Source organism: Gavia stellata, chromosome 4 (assembly GCF_030936135.1).
Source record: "Gavia stellata isolate bGavSte3 chromosome 4, bGavSte3.hap2, whole genome shotgun sequence".
NCBI lineage: Eukaryota > Metazoa > Chordata > Aves > Gaviiformes > Gaviidae > Gavia > Gavia stellata.
Window position 1 is genome coordinate 2,908,908 of NC_082597.1, and position 21,538 is coordinate 2,930,445.

General features: G+C 42.3%; 1 protein-coding gene across 1 annotated transcript in view; it reads right to left on the reverse strand.

Annotated features, from left to right (window-relative positions):
• Nucleotides 1-20,939, reverse strand: part of EXOC4 (exocyst complex component 4) — a 413,543-nt gene extending 392,604 nt beyond the window's left edge. The window contains exon 1 of the mRNA XM_059816543.1: nt 20,854-20,939. Coding sequence (XP_059672526.1) covers nt 20,854-20,939 — 86 coding nt within the window. The remainder of the gene's footprint in view (nt 1-20,853) is intronic.
• Between the last annotated feature and the right edge of the window lie 599 nt (nt 20,940-21,538).

Sequence of the window (21,538 nt, forward strand, 5' to 3'; positions counted from 1 at the left end):
CTGCTGTCAAGTAAGAAAGAAAATATCAATTTTTCTTGCAATAACAGTCACTTGTCCTCTACAGTAAAAGTTAGAAGGTAAGAAATAACTGCTTGCACATCATTGAAAAATAACAAAGGAGAAAAACCTATTTCCTTATGGTTTCTTTAAGAGTATCTTCAATGACAACAAGCAGGACACAAGAAGGGTTAGTATTTGATAGATTTTTCTGAATTCTTAAATACCATTAGGAAAGTAGTAGGAACTCAAGTGCAAAAGCTCTTCTCAAATAAATGTAAACAAAGAACTTCCCTCTAACATATAAGAAATACTCCCTCTGTCTCAGAAAGTCAACAGAGACATACCCCAAACTTCCACTTCACTATTCTCTCTTCCCTTCTAAAGAAAAACAACAGGTTGTACCACCTACTCAAGGACTCCATCTTTAAGAAGCAAAAAAAAAAAAGCCATTTCACAGGGGATCATGATCCCAGAAAGAGCAGCTAAGAAATCTCAAGTGAGCAAGCAAATCTGTACTACCATATGGAACACGGCACGAGAGGAGGACAGGAGCACATACACACTTGTCCTACTCAACTACCAAGGACAGAGGAATTACAGCCAAAATATAGCCTACAACACCCTGAATGAAGACAATGTGCCCAAGCCATGTATTTTATTTTACACAGTTTTAACACTCCTTTTCAGTTTCAGATGGCAGTGGCAGAAGGCCACAACAGATACCACATGGAAATGAGGAAAAGAGATCATCTTTGTTTTGTTACGCCTCAGACTACCAGCGTGGGTGCCTCACACTCTCTTCCCTGCCCCCAAATACGAAGAGCTGCACATCTTACAGGGGATGCAGGTGCACCTCTCCTCTTGCACAAAGAACACGCAGAGATGAGGACACCCCTCCCCATTCCACTGACAGCAAAGCTTCTTCCAGTGGATGAAATTTATTTGTAGCATTTCAAGTTCCGTGCTTCGTGGTAGCTACAGAAACAGGAATGCTTTCTAATGTTACTACATTAATATTCCACTCCCAAACATTCTTAGTTGTGTCTTAAATCATGTTTTCACAAAAGAAGATATTTTTCTGAATTAGTACTCTATGCAAAGCATTTAATATCATGCAAAAAGGACCTGGAAAGCAAGAACAGTAGTACAGCGGTTTGAAAATAAGCCAGGAATTAAGAAATCTGGGTTACAGCCTCTGCTCTACCGCAGCGCTCTGACATTGTGCTTCCAGCTCCCCCACATTGCAGACTGCATCTTGACACTAGAGCATGAGCTACATGCAGCTCGTAGCCACCACAGACTCCTGATGTAAATATCTGCATTTCAGGGGAATGGGCTGAGCAGGCAGATCCATGTCCTTGTGGCCCAGTTTCCCTTTCTCACCTGGGGAATACACAGCACTGGTTCCTAAAAGAAGCAAGCTGCGATTACGTGCACTAAGTACTACTGAAACACTCCAACGCTGTTAGCAGAGGTCACATAAACACTTCAGACAAAGTAATGTATGAAGATGTGCTAGGGAACAAAGCTAAGCATACAGTTAATGCAACAGTATTAAACATACAGTACTTGTGAGACGCAGTGAAGTTTGGGTTCACGCTGTAATAGATGAATAGAAAGCATGTACAATAATGTGTTTGGCAGTAAATCTCCCTCCATTACGAGCTCTTGCGGACAAATATGTTTCCTTTGTGAAGAACTGCTGATTTTTGCTAGAAGAATGTTCTTCAGCATGGTTACACCGGACACGAATGTATATCCTTTTTAGGAATTGACATATTGTTTGAGTTTGAAGCTGAACGATATTGCTCGTCTCAGTAGTTAATGAAAACATCGATTCTCTCTAACCTGCGTTATGGATTGCAGGAGAATCGTGGATTGCTACAATGTAGAAGCAGAACCAAACTGGCCTATATCACGGACTAGAAAAAGGTTTTCGTTTTAATTAAACAAAACTCAATTTCAAAACTCTTGATTTGCCAAAGCTGTTCAAGCTTTGGCTTGAATCCATCCGCAATGCCAGCAGTTCGTTACAAAAGCTAAAAATCTTTCTCCAAGGCTGACTGTGTCACTGTAATGTCAGAAGCCTCTTCTACTGCTTCAGCAAGCTCCTGCCCAACTTAGGCTTCCTGAAAATACAGATGTGACTGAAAGTTGTCGATTCAAAATGTGCTTTGTTTTGCTAAAAACACCAGAAATCTGCACAGCCAAAACAGATGTTTATGTAAGAGTTCACAACTGGACCTATATCTTAGAAACCACAAAGCATGTTGAAAGAGGACAAAGCTTGTATAGCAGGAAATCAGAAGCCTTTGTGAGATACTATGAGCTTATTCCTACTGAAATGATACAATGACAATGTCTAACTAAAAGTATTTATTTTAGTTGTCATTTTGCTATTTGTCCGCTTAGATATATAATATACATTTGCTGCCACCTTCAGCAGAATCAAGATGCTTTAGGGGGTGGAAAAACAGCCCATCTGGCTAAGCACTACACACCATCTCACACAGCCTAAACTCCAAAGACCTCAGCATTTAAACCCACAACACAGTCAGCACTGGCATGAAAATATTGCCACCCTATAGTAAAAAGAAGGGTAACAGGAATACAGATGTCTTAAAGCTCCAGTCCATCCAATCTGACTTCAGGAACCTCAGCAGCACATGCTAGGAAAGTACTTGCCAATTAAGTCTTTTTCTACACTTACAGTTCTCGGAAAAATGAGCTTAATACGCAGCAGTAGCCCAGAATCCAACAAGATGAGAGCAAGACAAAGGAAACAATCTGCTGCTGTATAAAACCTTATTATGCCCATACTTGGAGTGATGTGTGCAGTTCTGGTCTCCTCTCTCTTCTGTTGCCCTTGGAAGGGCAACTAAAACAACAGAGGGAATGAAGCAACTGTTGTCTGCAGAGACATTAAGGTCAAAACTCTTCAGTTTGGAAAAGAAAAGGCTGAAAAGAAATATGGCTGAGGTCTGCAGAAGTCAGAAACAAGAGAAATAACATAAATGCAAAACAGTTTTTCACCAAATCATGCACTACTAGAACTAGCGACACTTGTTGAAACTAACAGATCAGTTTAAAAAAGGATAAAGCACGCTTATGCTTTAGGTAGTGAAATCCTGAACCTTGCTGCAGGATTTGAGGGTCACAGCATCACTGGGTTCAAAAAAAGGACTTAAATGTATTCACAGGCAGCAGGTCAAAACAAATAACTGAATGAAACTAGCTGGAATGTATTCTCCAACATCTCTAACTCAACAGCTGCGGACACTAGGGAAATACAGAGGCACTGGACACCGACAAGTGGCCAGGCCTGCATCATCTCTCTAACATTTGGTATTGCCACTGTGGGAGACAAACTACCGGGCTGGAAGAGCCATTAATCTGCCTCAACAGAGCATTTCCTTGCTCTTATCCTCTGGAAGACTCCAGTAATTTAGACCACCTAAAGCTGAGTAATGTTTTGGAGGTGCTGCTACCCGACTCCTGTGCATGTACACGCACACACACAGAGTAAGTGCCAACACAGGGCCTTCCCTCCACCTCACCAGGATATTTCAGCATTCAAGCCTGCAAGATGACAAGACAACCATGACCCATTCTTGCAGAGTTCCAGGTGAAACCACTGTGCTGTCAGGCAGCAGGAGCAGGTAGAAGGGAAGAGTTACGGACTTCGGCCAAACGCTGCTTTGTACATCCCAGGGATGCGCTCACCAAGAACAAGACCTTATTAACACAATGTTACATATTTTTCCAGCCTGTGATCCTAACTTGCAAGACTTGAATTCAACGGAAATTTCAAGCTCAGTCAACTGCCACGTTCCAAGATTTCCAGCTGGCTCTGTCGGATGCACCAACTGGGAAATCTTCCCAGAATTAACACCTGTATTGGGAACCTCTCCTTTTCTTTAATTACCTGTTTTGGGAAAATATTGTAGAAACAAGCATTACTAAAAATACCATACTCATCGTTTTGACCAGAAAAAAATACCTGTATTTACAGCCTTTTAGTCTGTTCTAGTTTAAAACATTAAAGGGACCACTTACTATGCCAAAAGGGATAAATAATTCTACACAACAAAGAATTTAAGCCTAAGAGGTTTTTTTTCCCCTCCACCCACGTCAGTGTGCCTTAAATACCTGTAGATTATTTCTTTATGGATAAGACAAAAGTTTAAATCATAACCCAAGATCCAAAGGGAGACAAGCAACATCAGAGACTGGTTTTTCATGTATTTTACTGAAAGACCAGCAAGTTTCAGAAGTATAAGGTTTTGTTTTTAGGACTTGGTTATTTCCAGTCATTATGGGAGTCTGGATTAATGGCTGGAGAACAGAAAAGAAGTGCATGTGTGGTTGATCCATCCCACGATCATGTACTGAAGAAGCATCAAAGAGCACTTAGAGAAAAGCAAACCCATTCTTCAACGGATGCGATTAGCAATATATAAACAAATAAGAGGAAGTGAAGCTGGTTTAAGCCAAAATGTCCGAAACAAGTGTGCTATAAAACGGAGAATGCCTCTTCTGGATTTTTTTTTAAAAATCATATGAAACCTTTTCCCAGGTAATAATTTACTTTTTTGTCCACCACAGCTGTAACATATAAATTTCTGCAACATACTCAAAAGCAGTATGAGTACTTACAACTTCTTACAGCCACCAATAAGACCCTTCTGCTCACGTTCTTTTCAAGTCACTATATCAATCAGATGAGCGGTCACCTTACCTACTTAAACCAAAATTAACTCACCAGCCTCTCTCTACTCCAGTAATTCATTACCATGTATTTTACTCCTTCAAAACCACAACATTAAATCCTTGAAGTCTAGCAGCATATGTAACTACAAAAAGGAGCGATGTCACTTTGAATCTGAAACATTACCTTGTACACCTGAATTTCGTACTGAAGCCCCTTGGTACAGGAGCTATTTCTTTTTCTTGCTCTGCACAAAGAAAAAGCAAAGCAAGGAATACTTAATATTCTTGAGATTATATATGTTCCTGCTAACACTGCAGAAAAGTAAGCCAAGGGCATCTTTCCTCATTTCAGTTCTACTCAAATGTGTGGCAAGGAAGAAGAAAAGTCAACACACTGTTTGCCAAATAGAAAGGATCAAAATTGTTTGGGCAAGGAACTTTGCAGAAAGAACTTTGAAGGGGGAATTACAAAGCAGGACAGGATTATGAAACAATGATAAATATACATTAGCTTTTTAGAACTCCCTGAAAAGCAAAAGCATTCAAAACATATGATAGACAGAAGAAATGTCAATTTAGAAACCGAGTACATGTAGGTTATGAACTCAGTGGGGATCTCCCTGATCAGTTCACTTGTTTTTTAATTTTCATTTTTCTAAATGAGAATCCGCCTCCCCTGTAAGATACCTGTAATTTGTACTTGGCAGCTGGATGGCTGCATATGCCTGTCTCATTAGCAAGAGCTCAATAGGATTAGAATAATTCCAACTGGATGTTAGTCTGTTAAGAGACATTTTTATGCTACAGTAAAACAGAAATTCATTGAGCCAAATCTCATTGACTTTCGATTTTACATAGTTAAAAATACAGATTACACAAATGCAAAATGCTTAATTCACTGGAATCACTTCCATGTGCAGAAGACAGGATAGAGGAGAAGATGATCAGACACAATCCTCAAACGTTTTTATCATGGGATGTACAGCCTGTTTCATACAAGGGAAAAAACCAAACCTTGCTCTTCCCCCTGAGGCCAGTGAATTTACACCGGAATTAGATTAATAATAAAAAAAAATCCATTGGGACTATGCATTTCAGTAGAATTTGATCTGTAGATCACAAGCAGTTTTCGTCTCCGCTTTCCAGCATCCAACTCAAATAACTAGCACAGGGAGTAGGTGGATAGACTTTTACAGGAGTCCTGACGCACTGTCATTCTGCAAGACGCCTAAAGCCTTAAACTGCTTGCTACAACAGCTCGTTTCAAAGACGGGACTATCTAATTTCCAAAGGTAAATACATAAGAAAATGTATTCACATTGATCAAATATAATTGCCACCTTTACCGTTTCTGCAAGAGGCTGTGCCTTTCTAGGAAACCGAACAAACTCCACTGCTCCAGAAGAGTCCTCCCTTCCTCAGCACCACAGATGAAAGAACAAAGTGTCTCAGACACGTTGGCTCAACTAAGACCCAAAAGTACATTTGAACCTACCCTCACCTGTTGCCTTACAGCAGTTCAACAGACTGTAGCCATCAAAAGCTAAAGAGTAATTCAAGGCACTGGGAGGCAAGATTTCTGTCTTATGGAAGCTTACCTATAAATGCTCAACATGGTATTTGGAAGTAGTTGGAAAACCCATTTGAGTCGTTAAAACTTTTTTCTCTCCACAGACCTCAGAGTCTCAGCATTTTCCTCTGAGCTGCAAAATGAAATGCTTCACTCACTAAAACACTAAGGAGCTTCAAGAAAGTCACATGATATCTCACTTTTATAATGCAGAAAAATGCTACGGACTATAGCTACTGTTTACGATAGTAAACACATACAGTGCTTTGAAAATGAAACACATTAAGTAGGGATGAAAAACTTTTCTCCAAGAACCAACGTAATTAAATCCGGTCCTAGCAACAACTAACACCAGCAGACTCCATACACTACATAACAAGTTATTCACACCCTACGGACTTAGTGTTGGCTATTTCTTTGTGTTTTGACAAATCAATGTTTTTCATAGACCTATCCAACATCCACAGATGCCCGGACTGCAGAGCTACGGCACAATCTCCTCTCCTCTGGAAATTTACTCCTACAGTGTGATGCATTAATTTGGGGAGGAAGGGAAGAAAAAACAAAAAGGCGAATTCTCCAGCATTCAAACAACACAAGAAAAACCACAGGCCGATGATGTAAAAGGACAGAAAACAAGCCATAATTTCTTCATAAGCTAATAAATTTCTTTTGTTGTTGTGAACTGAAAGAACATGATGTTTACTAAGCTATTCAACAGCAGACGAAAACAAACACCATTGTACTACCCATCATGTGGCACAACAGATAACTACAGGAGTACAGAAATGCTATAGAGAGATGATGAGCTGCAAAACTATGAAGCAATTCACCTCCCTTCCTAACATGCTATTTTTGAGCTTCAAATGCACGCCAGCCCCAAAACAGGATTTAACATCGTAGCTCCCAGCACCACAGAAAGCACACCACACACAGATCAAGCTTTATTCTGTGTAACACTCAAGTTCCTGCAAACGTGCACAGCTTATCCACACCAACAAACTACTACAAAATAAGCTTTGTTGCAAATGAAGTGCACAACCGAGTTCTTTGCTCAGTCCCCGTATCAAAAAGCTTAGCGCAAACTGAGAATAGCCACAAGGGCAGTTACTAAAAAATGCTTTTTTTGGGGTATCCTGTGACACTCGGTAGGAAAAGCCTTTGCAAAGCCAGCAACAGGCATCACTGCAGGTGCTTTAGGCAGCCGCAGTGCCAAAGAGCTCAGGCTGGCGATACGTGCTGCTGAACCGCAAAGCTTCAAGGGGACTCAGTATTTTGTTCACATACAGAGACATGTGCAGCAAATGTGGAAAAATTTGGGTTCCTAAAGAAATCCTCTCATCTTCCTCTCAAAGGGATGCATGAATCAATGAGTCTTCTCCATCTGCATTTTCAAATTTGTTTTCCTGCTTGACAGTGAAGATTTCATTTTTGCATATGCTGTCCTACTAGCGTACATCATTCTGAAGCATCAGAGAAACAACTCGGCTTTATTTTCCCCTCCCTTTTATTCTGCAAGGACCAATAACAAAAATAGGTCAGTCAGAAACAAATCCATTAATTTCTCAGCTCCAAAGATTATTCCCATTTTGTTTTGTGATGTGCTGAATGCCCTTATGGCACACACAAGCTCTCAGTCTTCTGAACCTGAATTCAGTGTGTGATTCACACCACTCCTGCTTCACCTTGCACACTGCTGCTGCATATCCTTCACAAGAGTGGGTTTTTTTCCACCAAATCCTGAGTTTAGTTGTCCCCCTCCCATATTTTGCACTGTGGCTAAATGAAGTTAACAACAACTGTTAAGACTGACTATTTACAGGCACCAACCTGAAAATTACAACTCCAGCAAGAATCAGATTTGAGACTCAACAAGAATTTCTGTTTACACTGAGAAGTTTTGTATTTCCCCACACAGCTTGTATTATCAAGGGCTTTGGTCTGTTTTTGTTTTCCAGGGCAGATAAGTAATTTCTTTTGCCAGCCCACTGTTAGCTTCCTACCTGCCCAATAAAATGCCAAGAGAATTAGATTAAGTGTCAATTTTAAGAGAAAACTGTTAACTTTAATGAATAATAAATGTTTCATTTCTGCAAATTTGCTTTTTCTGATGCCTCCAGCTCAGTTGGGTGGGTAACTGGCAGCCTATTTTACCTACCCTAAGGCCAGCCCTGTTAAGTGTGATTACTGCTAGGCTATGGATAGTAAACGAAGTCTTAATTATCAATTTCTTGACTAGAGAATTTGTTTCACAGGAAGAACATTGTAGTAACAGTATGTGGGCAGTATGCTTCTGTGGATTTTTTTATTAAACAGAAGTGAAAAAACAGATACTGCGTGCAAAATGCAAATAAGCATTTTGGAAAACTAAGGCTAAGGTAGCACCTGCAACACACTAGACAATTCTTACAGGAGAGGAGTGTTCTAGTCCACACTGCTTCTGACCATTGCTGTAGGTGTTGAGCATCTGTGTACCCCTGTAGAGCCCCTCTTCCTCTGCTCCACAATATCAGAGCAGACATACGCAAGTATTTGTGGTTAAAGGCAGAAAGAGAGTATTACATGATGCACAGGTGCAGCTTGGAAATCCAGGAAAAATCTTCCATTACTTCTGGATCAGGCTCCTTTAAGCGTACAATTCACCTGCCTTCACTCAGGGTTGCTTATTCAAATGAAAACACTCAAAGACAGTAGGAAACACTAATAAAAAAAAGGCAAGCCAATCAAATTTAAATGTTTCTCATCTGATCAGGAAAATGAACATTTTAGTGAAGTGTAATTGAACGGAGTGCTGAATCACTGGGGGGATCAAAGCAAGCTCCAATTTTAACAGCAAACCACAGTAAACTTTCTGCCACCTATTTCTACGGTGCTCTGCACTGTATCACATGCCTTGTTAAGCCTCCCAGTTCTTAGCCACAATAATACAGACAGCTTGTGGTATCAACGGCACACAACACAGCAGGGCTTAAAGCTTGCCGTGGTGAAAGCTAAGGCTACGTTCAGAAGTGTGGCCAACTTACAGGACTCACGTTCTAACCTTTTTCTCCAGTAAAAACAATGCCAGGAATCTGTTTAACAGAAGCAGCTTCTTAAGTACATGCTGCAGCTTTGGACAAAATCCAAAGTTTAAGGGATACACTGTGATCCATCCCTTCCAAAGAAATCGGGCAAGGTTTTCAATGTTTTACAGTTTGGATAACACTTGAACAATAATTCCTGTTGTCTGCCTTTGAAACCTGCAGATAAAGAGTGCTGGGTAGGTACTACATATCAGTATTATAAAACCTCTCCTGAATACGTTTCACAATGTATCATATATACTTGCATCACTCCAGACAATAAAATTAATAGTACAGCACTAAGATTATCAAAATTACCCTTCAGGAAGAAAACATGAGAGGGGTGTGTGTTTGTTTATTTATTTATTTATTCTCCATTTTACACCATACCAAGGACCTAAAATACAAAGCAGAATACAACAAGCCTATGTAAGGTACAGAAAGAGGAGGGAAAAAAAAAATGAAAAAAATCAAAAGCATGGCCTTAGCCAACACAGACAATTTTTGACCAACAAAGGATTTTTGGAGTTAAACGAAGAAAGCAGTTGCTAGAAGCAACAAATAATCATTTAAGCAGAACGCTGTGGATGTCTAGAAAGACCAGTCTCCTCTCTGCAGGAAATAGCTGCAATGTGCCAAGGAGACTTCAGTATTAAAAAGGAAAAAAACAAAAAAGCAGAGTAAAAAGAAACCCATTAGAATCTAGTTACTTTTCGTAAGGCACCTCTTGCTGATGACCGTGGCCACACACCAATTACAGTATTTGCTTTCTCATTTCAGTTTAAACCGTTGTGATCATTACTAGACATTTATAGCGCACTAAGGCCAACCACACAGCTGCCCCATTGAGCGGCACCGCTCAGACACACAGACCGACAGCGCAAGCCCTTTATGGCAGGAAATCTAAGAGACTAGAAACAACAACAGGTGAATAAAAGATAAGAGGTAAGGATGTGAGAGAAAGGGAACAAAATAACTGAGATGAGAGAGAGCATCTGTCCCCATCTCAGCCGTCCAGCAGAAGCAACCATGAGCAGACAGTTACTCAGGCACTGTCAGGTTGCAAATTATCACAAGAATTGCAGCAGTGGGTTTGAAGTGCAAGTTGTTGGGAGGATCAAGTGTTCACTTCACAGATGCATGGAAGATGCATATGAGCACTCTGCAAGAAGAAATACTGTATGATAAAATGAACTAATTTGTTAGTGCCTTTTCCTCCCCAAAAAGCTGTAGGGAGAAACAGAACATTACACAATGGGTCTGATCCTGATAATTTCAAGGACTAGGCCTTGTAGTGAAAACGTCAAGCAACACCTAAGATCAAACATGCATTTTGGAAATGTTTATTGGAGGCACCTTACTAGCATTTAAGCCTCGGAGTTAATCAGAATAAAATGCATAAGTGAGGAAACAATAAAATCTGGTCCCTTCTCAAAATCAGGGTTTGTTTGGGTTTTCTTTCCTCTAAGCTTTATTTTTATGGGTGTAAAAAAAATCCTGTATGGGAGAAGAGCCTGTCTAGCGCAGTTCAGCAGGTTTTCTTCCTCGCAACTGCTGTGCCACAGTCTGTGTGCCAACCTGCGAGACCTTACAAGCAGCTGTGTTTCAGCAGGGCACAATGAAGAAGTTTTGTAAAGCACCCCAGGACGAGAACAACTGTACTTCAGCACACTGTCTACACTGCTCTACAAAATTCCAGAGGTTCATTAAACTAAATGGACTTATTTGAATTTTATAATTGAAAACTGTTGTCTGAAAGGCAAGTCCCAAATGGGGTGATCTACAGCTTCTAGCAGTATTTAACCTCAAAGCATATAATATTATAATATATGTTTGGAAACCTCTGCAGAGTCTCACTGAAACCATTGTAAAAGTTGGTTCGTACGAAACAAAGCCAGCCAGAAGGAAAAGAAAAAAAAGAAATCCAAAAGGTATTTAACAAATTAACTCTGTAGCAACGTGTTGCATGTTTTCTCATTATTTTCACAGGTTAGTTGATTGTTCCAAAGAAATTCTGGATTTGAGGAAATGAATCAAAATGTTCAGGAGACAAACGACTCCCTTCATGGAGACAATGAGGTGCTGGAAAGAAGGTAGTAAAAAATTGCACCGTACAAGTCAGTAGGCATGGGAAACGGAGTGCCACTGTAAACTGACTATAAAATTACAGAATCACACAGAATCATTAAGGTTGGAAATGACTTGTAAGATCATCAAGTCCAACCATCAACCCAACACCACCATGCCCACTAAACCATGTCCCGCAGTGACACATCCACACGTTCCTTGAACACCTCCAGGGATGGTGACTCCACCACCTCCCTGGGCAGCCTCTTCCAATGCTTCACCTCTCTCTCAGTAAAGAAATTTTTCCTAATATCCAGCCTGAACCTCCCATGGCGCAACTTGAGGCCATTTCCTCTTGTCCTATCACTTGTCACTTGGAAGAAGAGACCAACACCCACCTCTCTGCAACCCCCTTTCAGGCAGTTGTAGAGAGCGATGAGGTCTCCCCTCAGCCTCCTCTTCTCCAGACTGAACAACCCCAGCTCCCTCAGCCACTCCTCATCAGACTTGTGCTCCAGACCCCTCACCAGCTTCGTCGCCCTTCTCTGGACACGCTCCAGCACCTCAATGCCCTTCTTGGAGTGAGGGGCCCAAAACTGAACACAGCATTCAAGGTGCAGCCTCACCAGCGCCGAGTACAGAGGCACGATCCCTTCCCTACTCCTGCTGGCCGCCACACTGTTTCTGATACAGGCCAGGATGCCGTTGGCCTTCTTGGCCACCTGGGCACACTGCTGGCTCATATTCAGCCGGCTGTCAATCAGCACCCCGAGGTCCTTTTCCACCGGGCAGCTTTCCAGCCACTCCTCCCCAAGCCTGTAGCGTTGCCTGGGGTTGTTGTGACCCAAGTGCAGGACCCGGCACTTGGCCTTGTTGAACCTCACACAATTGGCCTGGGCCCATCGATCCAGCCTGTCCAGATCCATCTGCAGAGCCTTCCGACCCTCAAGCAGATCAACACTCCCTCCCAACCTGGTGTCATCTGCAAACTTGCTGAGGGAGCACTCAATCCCCTCATCCAGGTCATCAATAAATATATTAAACAAGACCGGCCCCAAAACTGAGCCCTGGGGGACTCCGCTTGTGACCGGCTGCCAACTGGATTTAACTCCATTCACCACGACTCTCTGGGCTCGGCCATCCAGCCAGTTTTTTACCCAGCAAAGAGTGCGCCTGTCTAAGCCATGAGCCGCCAGTTTTTCCAGGAGAATACTGTGGGAGACAGTGTCGAAGGCTTTACTGAAGTCCAGGTAGACAACGTTGACAGCCTTTCCCTCATCCACTAGGCGGGTCAACGGGTCATCTATGAGGAGATCAGGTTGGTCAAGAAGGACCTGCCTTTCATGAACCCGTGCTGGCTGGGCCTGATCCCTTGGGTGTCCTGCACCTGCCCTGTGATCGCCATCAAGATTAACCTCTCCATAATCTTCCCCGGCACCGAGCTCAGGCTGACAGGCCTGTAGTTCCCCGGATCCTCCTTCCGACCCTTCTTGTAGATGGGTGTCACGTTGGCAAGCCTCCAGTCGTCCGGGACCTCCCCCATTAACCAGGACTGCTGATAAATGATGGAGAGTGGCTTGGCAAGATCATCTGCCAGCTCCCTCAGCACCCTTGGGTGGATGCCATCAGGCCCCATAGACTTGTGAATGTCCAGGTGGCATAGCAGGTCGTTAACTACTTCCTCCTGGATCATGGGGAGTTTATTTTGCTCTCCATCCTTGTCTTCCAGCTCAGGGAGATGGATACCCTGAGGATACCTGGTCTGGCTATTAAAGACTGAGGCAAAGAAGGCATTAATTACCTCAGCCTCTTCCTCACCCTTGGTGACAATGTTCCCCCCTGCATCCAATAAAGGATGGATATTGTCCTTGGCTCTCTTTTTTTTGTTAATGTATTTATAGAAACATTTTTTGTTATCCCTTACAGCCATGGCTGGTTGAGCTCTAGCTAGGCTTTTGCCTTTCTAATTCCCTCTCTGCATGTCCGAACAAGATCCTTGTACTTTTCTTCAGTTGCCTGCCCCTTCTTCCAAAGGTGAACTCTTCCCTGAGTCCCAACAAAAGCTCCCTTTTCAGTCAGGCCAGTCGTCTTCCCCACCAGCTCTTCTTACGGCACATAGGGACTGCCTGCTCCTGTGCCTTTAAGATTTCCTTCTTGAAGAACGTCCAGCCTTCCCGGGCCCCTTTGCCCTTCAGGACCATCTCCCAAGGGAACCTCTCAACCGGTGTCCTGAGCAGGCTGAAGTCTGTCCTCTGGAAGTCCATCGTAGTGGTTTTGCTGACCCCCCTCCTTACTTCACCAAGAATTGAGAATTCTATCATTTCATGGTCGCTAAGCCCAAGACAGCCTCCAACCATCACTCCTCTCACAGATTATAAAGGATCTTCCCCTTAAAAAAAAAAAGTTAAATCCTGAGGGCAGCATGCTCCATCCACACCAAGGGGAATACAAGGTACCCAGCCCGCAGATGACTAGATCTCCATTGTGCAAACAAAGAAGTAACTCACTCTTCACTACAAGGAACGGCAGAATCGAGTCTGTTCAAAATGCTGTTAAACACACAAAGTAAACACAGCATTATAAAACATTTTCCTCCTCTACTTACATTCCATTAATCTTTCATGCCACTTACACAGTTGGTTAGAGCATTTTCAACAGAAGTTGATGATCTTTTTATCATTGAGGACTTGCAGATGTATGCATGATAGCTGCAGTGAAAAGGCTGAGCAGCCTACAGCCATTTCAATAAATATCATCAGGGAATTTGTTATTTTCCTAAATTAACCAACCCTTAATCAAATTTCACCACACCAATACAAACGATGCAGGCATAGCTAGGGATCAGCTGATTTCTGAAACGAACTGCAGTCATTTAAGATGATGACTTCAACAGAAGCCACACTCCTTCAGATGTCTCCAACAGCAGTACATTAAGATGAAAAAACAATCCCGCACAAGCAAAACCCTAACAACACCAGCTGCACACCATTTTCCATCTTAGAGAAGGCATGCAGCCAGCAGACAGAGCCATGAGATGCCAGTTACACTGCCAGGCGCAAGCAGAGCGACTCAGCTACCCCTCCATCATGCGAGAACCTGTCCAGGGCTATCTCCATGTGCAGGAGACCACAGGTACCAACTCTCTACCTTTGTTTGTAATTAACTTTGGATCTTTGGCTTTTTGGATCTAAAGCTTTGACACGAATTACTGCATTCCCAGGAGAAAACTGAATTCCTAAGGATCAGTTTTTTCAAATCTGCAAGAGGAGAGGCTGGGAAATGCTACTCAGACCTGCCACCAAGATGATTAAGAGTATTGAAAGAGCCATTTGCCGCCTTGTGCTATGAACCCCTCCTTGAAATCACACCACATCAGAACAGCAGCCCTGCATGAATCAGCAAGAGGCTTTGGAAAATTCATTATTAACCTGAAGGTTTCAATACTGCAGTGGAATGAAGAGCTGTCATAGGCAATGTCTTCAAAAGGGTTGAAATCACAGAACTTGTAATCATTTATTAACAAAACCAACGATTTCCGCTGCCTGGTTTTGTAAGGGGAGGCTGAACTCCAACTCTGTACAGCACATTGTCTAAAGCTAAACTAAGAGCTGAAAAATAAAGTACCTTGAGCTTTTAACAAGGTATGGTCACACATATTGTCCTTTCGCATATGGTTGTGTATTCACATGTGCACCCTCACCTATTGTTGCTATTAAATGTAACCAAGTATCTGTATCAAGCTACAACCCAACACTTGCCAAATACACGTACATTTTATACAAGTGCCTCAAGATCATTTCAGGAAAATTTATAGTTTAAAACCATACTCTGCCATGTACAATTTATTCTCGATGAATTTCTGAGCTACTTGTCTTGTAGAAGAACCGCTACCTTTATAGCATTTGAAAACACCATTAGCAATACAAGTGGTTTTAAGAAACTGTTACAGTACATATAGATCAGAATAACTCGGCTTTATTTCTCATAGCTGCTATTTCCCAAAAGTAACGACGAGTGCAACAGCTATACATCTGTCTTTCTCACTCTACATCACAAACTGGGATGCCAATTCTATTGCTTTAGAGAGAAAAAGACCAAATGCCACGTTATTAGTAAGAATCTATTAACAAAGTTCACTGTAAATGTAATGAAAATAATGGCCAAAAAGCATTAAAAAGAATTCCACTTGTGAAAAATAAAATTATGTTCAAGGTTTTTTGCCTGTAATTTCAACTTCTGAAAACATGAAAGTAGGAAATGCACTATATCTTGACTCACTTTCAGTTCTGCTTGACATCTGTCATGTATGTTTGCCTGTGTGAAAGCTTAGCACAAAGATTTCAATAAGGTCTTATGGAGTCAATGCTAAAGTTTGTTTTCTCCCAATTAAAACAGCTATTAAAGGCCAGTTTTAAAAAATAGCAACCTTTAATTGGAAAGAAAAATGCCTAACAATGAATAAAAGGCAGACACATTTACCAATTAAAAATCTGGCAAGATCTCTCAAAAAAAATAGCATTTGCTAAATGCCAGGTTGCTTGTTTCAGAGTACAAAAGCTGCTTCAACCAGCTACCAACAAAACAAAAGGTTAAGAAAAATCAATATACATACACGTGTTTGTCCTCTGAAAGATAAAAAAAAAAATTCCCCAAGTTGTCCTCCAGCAGATGAGCAGAATTTTCTCCATTCACCGTGCTATTTTTTAAAAAGACACTGCCAAAGCCCATGTGATCAGCATTACACTTCTACAACAAAAGCTCCAGTGACAACATTTTGACCTTACTAAGTACCTTTTATTTAAGGAACTTGAAGGATCCTTCTCCTATGTGAAGGAATTAGCACATGTTGAAAGTGGGTGTGCTGAGGCATGAGTGCAAGTGCTGCACTTTCAATCATCCAGAAGAAGCAAGGGGACAGAAGCTGTAAAGTCCTGATATCCAATATCCTACTCTAGAAGTCACACCAGGAGCTATGTCTTCTTGCAGCAAATAATAGCCATTTCTTCTCATCAATGTGAGGACAAGGGCAAATCGAAGATACTCTCGTATCCCCTAAAGGCACAGGGAAAAGAAGGAAGGTTCCTTTGAGCCGCAATGAAGGTGGGGATTTTAATAGCAGACTTCGCAAACATTCATTAAGCTTCCCAAACACTCTTTACTTCTGAAGGATTGTTACGAATATACCTACCCTCAAAACCTCTATTTCTCCTTTAGAAGAAACAAGAGGGAAACTGTGCCCAAGAACTCGGTGTAACCCAGCAGCAGCTCTGCTGAGGGTATGGCTACGCTACCTCATAACTCAGCTCCCCCAGTGACTCCTGGCTTCTTTCCGAATGGATCAGTCCTGTCCCAGGGCAGCGCTGCACATCGCTCGCTCCTGACAGCGGTCCTACAGGTAGGACAGTCAAGGTACCAGGTATCGCTCCATCCACTGAATACCGTTTTTTAATATCCCAGGAGGTCTGGTACCCTCGTCCTCCCGTAACACTGGGCAGGAAACACAACTGCAGCATAACACTACAAAACATCCTAGCTGCAGGCTGCAAGACAGGTTTTACAATGGTAAACAACCTGAACTGCTGTTCATAGATATGTACAGGTTTTGGAAGCAATGAGATACCACAAGGATCCCAAGAGGAGACCCGAGCTGGGTGGTTTGCTCTGTGGACATGGCCAGTCTGCTCGAGTCGGGGCTACAGGGCACCGCGCGGCTTGGGGGCCAGAAATCACCCCTCTGAGCCAGACGACACCTTAGCAGGGTTATCATCACCCAACAGACCTTGGTTCAGCTCAAACACCAGGATTTTATTTTCAGTTTTGTACTCGACTGAGCAGCACACCTCCTGCTTGGAAACAACTTCTTCCAAATTAGTCCATACTTGAGGCTGCCTTTAGTCTCTATTCTCGGCAACAACCGGAAAACCAAGGTGAATTTGATCAGTACACGAATCCTCCAACAGGAAACAACTCCCAACGAACAAACCTGTTCCCCAACACAACAGGAAAAGCTGACACTTCACTGGGACAGAAAAGAGATCAAAAGTGGGACAGGCTTTCCTGTTGGGTCTTCCTTCATCTCGGAGTTTTCCGCATTCAGAGCTGCTGAAAAGCAATGCTGTAAAGACTAAGGACAACCCCAAATTTCCAAACTATACCAAGACTGCAATCAATAACACTGATGAAACCTAGACGGCTACACTGACATTTATGCAATTAACTTTCCTGAAGCAGCAGCACCCTGATTTTAGACTAGAGCCCCACCTCCCATAAAATACCATTTCTCACTTGATTTCAGTGCTGCTATGGTATGTTAAACTTTGTCAAGGATCCGGCCCCCAATACTCTCCCTGAAAGTGAGACACTTTTTCTCCCAGGAAGTCCAGTGAAATAAGTACAAAAATCCCTAAATCTAGTATCAGAGGAAAGTAAATTATTCAGCCTCTTGCAACAGAGAATCTAGTATCAGAGGAAAGTAAATTATTCAGCCTCTTGCAACAGAGAGCTACTGAGCTTGAGTAAATATCAAAAAATATCTCTTAATTAATAAAACCCTTTATATTTATAAAAGGCCTTTCAGCTTCACATTTCAAAGCATTTTATAGACAATCACACTAAACAGATTTTGCAGACCTAAACAACGTTTCTTTTTGAAAGATATAACTCTGTTATAATCAAGTAAAATATCATAATACCTGAAGAAGCTCCTCTGGTTTTGTTTGTCTACAGCGGAAGAATGTAATCAAAGTTTTGTTAGTTTTCATACTCTGTCTCCTTTTATGGGCCTTTCACAGAGCAACAAGAGAGAAATAAACAGTCTTCTAAATAAACAGGGAAATGCAAGTGTAAAACCACAAGGATTGGCAGAAGACTCTGTACATAAATGTTTTGGAAATAAAGCTATCAAGAAAAGAAAACTTTGCTACATTTCAAACCAATAGCCTACTGTTAAGATTTGTAAATATTTTTCTGAAGCTGAGTAAAGTTATAAGAAAGATACACGTAACCCACACAGGTCTAAATTTGTTTGCAACAGTAGTTTATGAGCATACAAACCAGCAAAAAATTTCACCTGTTGCTTAGCAAATTCATCCTCACCTGAGCTATTATATAAAAACAACATACAGAAGAAAGTGATTTAAATTCCTTTCCACACCATTTGCTTTTTGTACTTGGCTAACCCTAAGAAACGTGAATATTATTAACATAACACTTTTTCCTTCCTTTGCAATCAGTTCTACTTTCAGGTTTTCATGGTCTGGCTCAACGTGAGCTCTGCAAAGAGTCTCTACATCCAAATCAAGTTCTAATTAAATTCTGGAGGTTTAGTTATCAGGCTGTTCTATTGAATAATTTTAATTTCATAAAGTCAATAACCTCAATGTTGTGTCTAAACACTGGACCTAAACTAGCCAAGGTATCAGTGCCTGTAAGCCAAAGATTATTAGACAAACATGATTTCTTATTTGGAGAACACAGCAACATGAGCTCAGTCTTATTTTATATTACAAATGAAATAACAAGTCCAGATTTATTAAAATAGAGATACAAAAGGAGGCCCTTAAGATACTCTTGGAAATTATAGGAAACATGAAAAAAAATAATAAGGACAATTACTACAGGAAATGCTGCAGCCATCAATGCACATATATTATTCATTCTTCCACTGTCTACAAATTGCTGTATTTTCCATAAATTAAGGTTGTCTAGCTACAACTCACCATGTTTGCCTCTCCAACTTATTCAAACTTGAGGCTACTAAAGAAACACTATGCACAACACACTTTAAATCCACACTATTTATCCTTGTCCAAATTACAAGGTATAAGTACCAGTAAAAACTCAAGATCAAGGTGAGAAGCCTGATTTTTTCAAGTTTTCACAACTAAGCATGTATTTATTACGCAAACGGTCCACGCAAACTCATGAACAATTGCACCCATGAGTGTTTGTAGGCCTGGATATAAATTCTGCAGGAACACTACCCATCTTAATAGTTACGTATTTGGGTATTGGCTTCCCATTCCTTTCTCTTTCAACATTTGTTATATACGAAATAAAGTCATCTAAGTACACTACCTGCCACTGTCATACCTCACGTTTATATGAGGTCATACCAATGTATGCTTTTCTCCATCTGCATACATATATACGTGTAACTCCAACCTAAACAAGTCTGGTTTTGTTAACAGTTTTTCTTGTAAAACTAATGAACCACATATACTTGAAATTGAAAAGTCAGGCACCACAGTCTGTGTTAAGCATCACCTTTCAAGCATTGTTCAGTGTGATTCTTTGTTACCTATTACCATACAATTCAGAAACTTAAGTCACAACCCCGGAAAGGCTAAGCAGTTCTGTGAACCAGCTGCTTTTTTTAGAGTCACCATCTACCTCACGCTTTGCAAGATCTGAAAGACCAGTTTTCAGAATAATGAAAAAGAACGGAATTTTGTCCTAAACATTATCATTCATAGAGGATTTTAAAATCAGCTTGTAACATGTCCTAGATACAGAACAATTGCTACAGTAACTTCTCCAAAGTAACAGAATTACTATAGTTTCTGGCAAAGACACTGAAGTAGGAACCAAAGTTTGAAAGGTCATTACAACTCACAGTATCATACTGGTATGACTGTTTGCTGCCCACACCCACTTTAGAGGGTGTGCGTAAGGCTAGCATTTAAAAGTTTCACTGTGGGAAATCAGCTGCCAACACACTGGTTATAGGCAGCACAGAAGAGATTCACAAGCAGTTGAAAAAGGCACAGAGGGCAATTAGTGAAGTGAATTCAGGTCCTTGCTTGCCTCCAAGTGTATCACAGAATCATCCTCTAGCAGAGAAGAACAGAGTGCAGAAATAAGGGCAGACAAAAATCAATAGTCTAAACATGACTAGATGCAAGTGCTTTCCTTTCATCCCCACAAGACTGTTAGACTCAGAAGAAGTAGCACTTTTTCCACCATTGCATCCTAAAACAGGATGGAGTTTGCACACAGGACTTCCTAGTCCTACAGCTTTTCCAACCAGCCATATTTTACTCAGTGCTGCTGTGTGTTTATGGATGGGGGTCAGCTATGGACTCCACAGCAGTAAGATGGTGCCTTAACCCTCCCTGTACGGCATAAAGCTAGTGCTAACTGCAGGGCTTACTCCTCTGACCCCAGGATACAGCAAAATAAGGGGAAAAGAAGGGGGTGAGCCAGACAGGGCAGGAGCATGGGGGGACACCCCTCAGGAGAAGGTCTGCTGCAGCACTGAGGCCTCCCCTCCGCTGTCAGGGCCCTGGAAGGACCTGAGGCTCTGGAAGCCCGGCCCGGGGAGGCCCCCACAGCACGGCAGGGCCCGCACGCGCCCCTGGGTCACCCCCAGAGGCCCAGGCAGCACCCAGGAGCGGCCCTGCGGGCGGGACGGGAGGCTGCGGAACGGGGCCGCGCCGCCCCTACCTGATCACAGAGATGAGCAGCCCCGAGGGGTCCTTGCTCTTGCTCATGCTGCTCCGGTAGCGCCCCGCCGCCTCACCAGCCGCCATCTTGCACCCCCCGCCTCAAACACAGGGCAGCCACCCGTGCTGGCGCGGTGCAGCCAATCAGAAGAGAGGAGGCGGGCTTCTGCGGATCTGTGACCCAATAGAAGGCGAAGGAGGCGGGGCGCGCGGCATCACGCTGCTATGCAGCGTGCGGCGGCGCCGCCGCGGGGCCATCTGGGAATTGTAGTTTTTATAGCGGCGGCTCCGGCCTGCTGCGGTGTCAGCGCTACAATCCCCCCCCTTCGAAAAGCGGTTAAAATTGATTAACGGATCAAGAAATTACCGACCAGACAAGATACAGCTGCAAAGAGGGCTGTGCCCAAACGTCATCATTCGCTCTGGAAGCTGCAGAAAATGGGGTGGGAGCGTGAGGGACCACAGCCACCCACGCAGAGCCCGGTCGCGTCACCTCAGGGTGCCTGACGTGCTCCTGGGCCTTTGCTGACTGAACAGCGAAGGGTTTAAACGTTTAGGGGGTTTAAAATGAACAAAATGCCCTAGCTACTTAGAGTAACGTGTCCTACGGAGTAGCTAATGCGAAATATTAGCTGTGTGCCACAGCCTGGAGCTGATTCTGATTGCACGTACGTCTACAAGGGGTT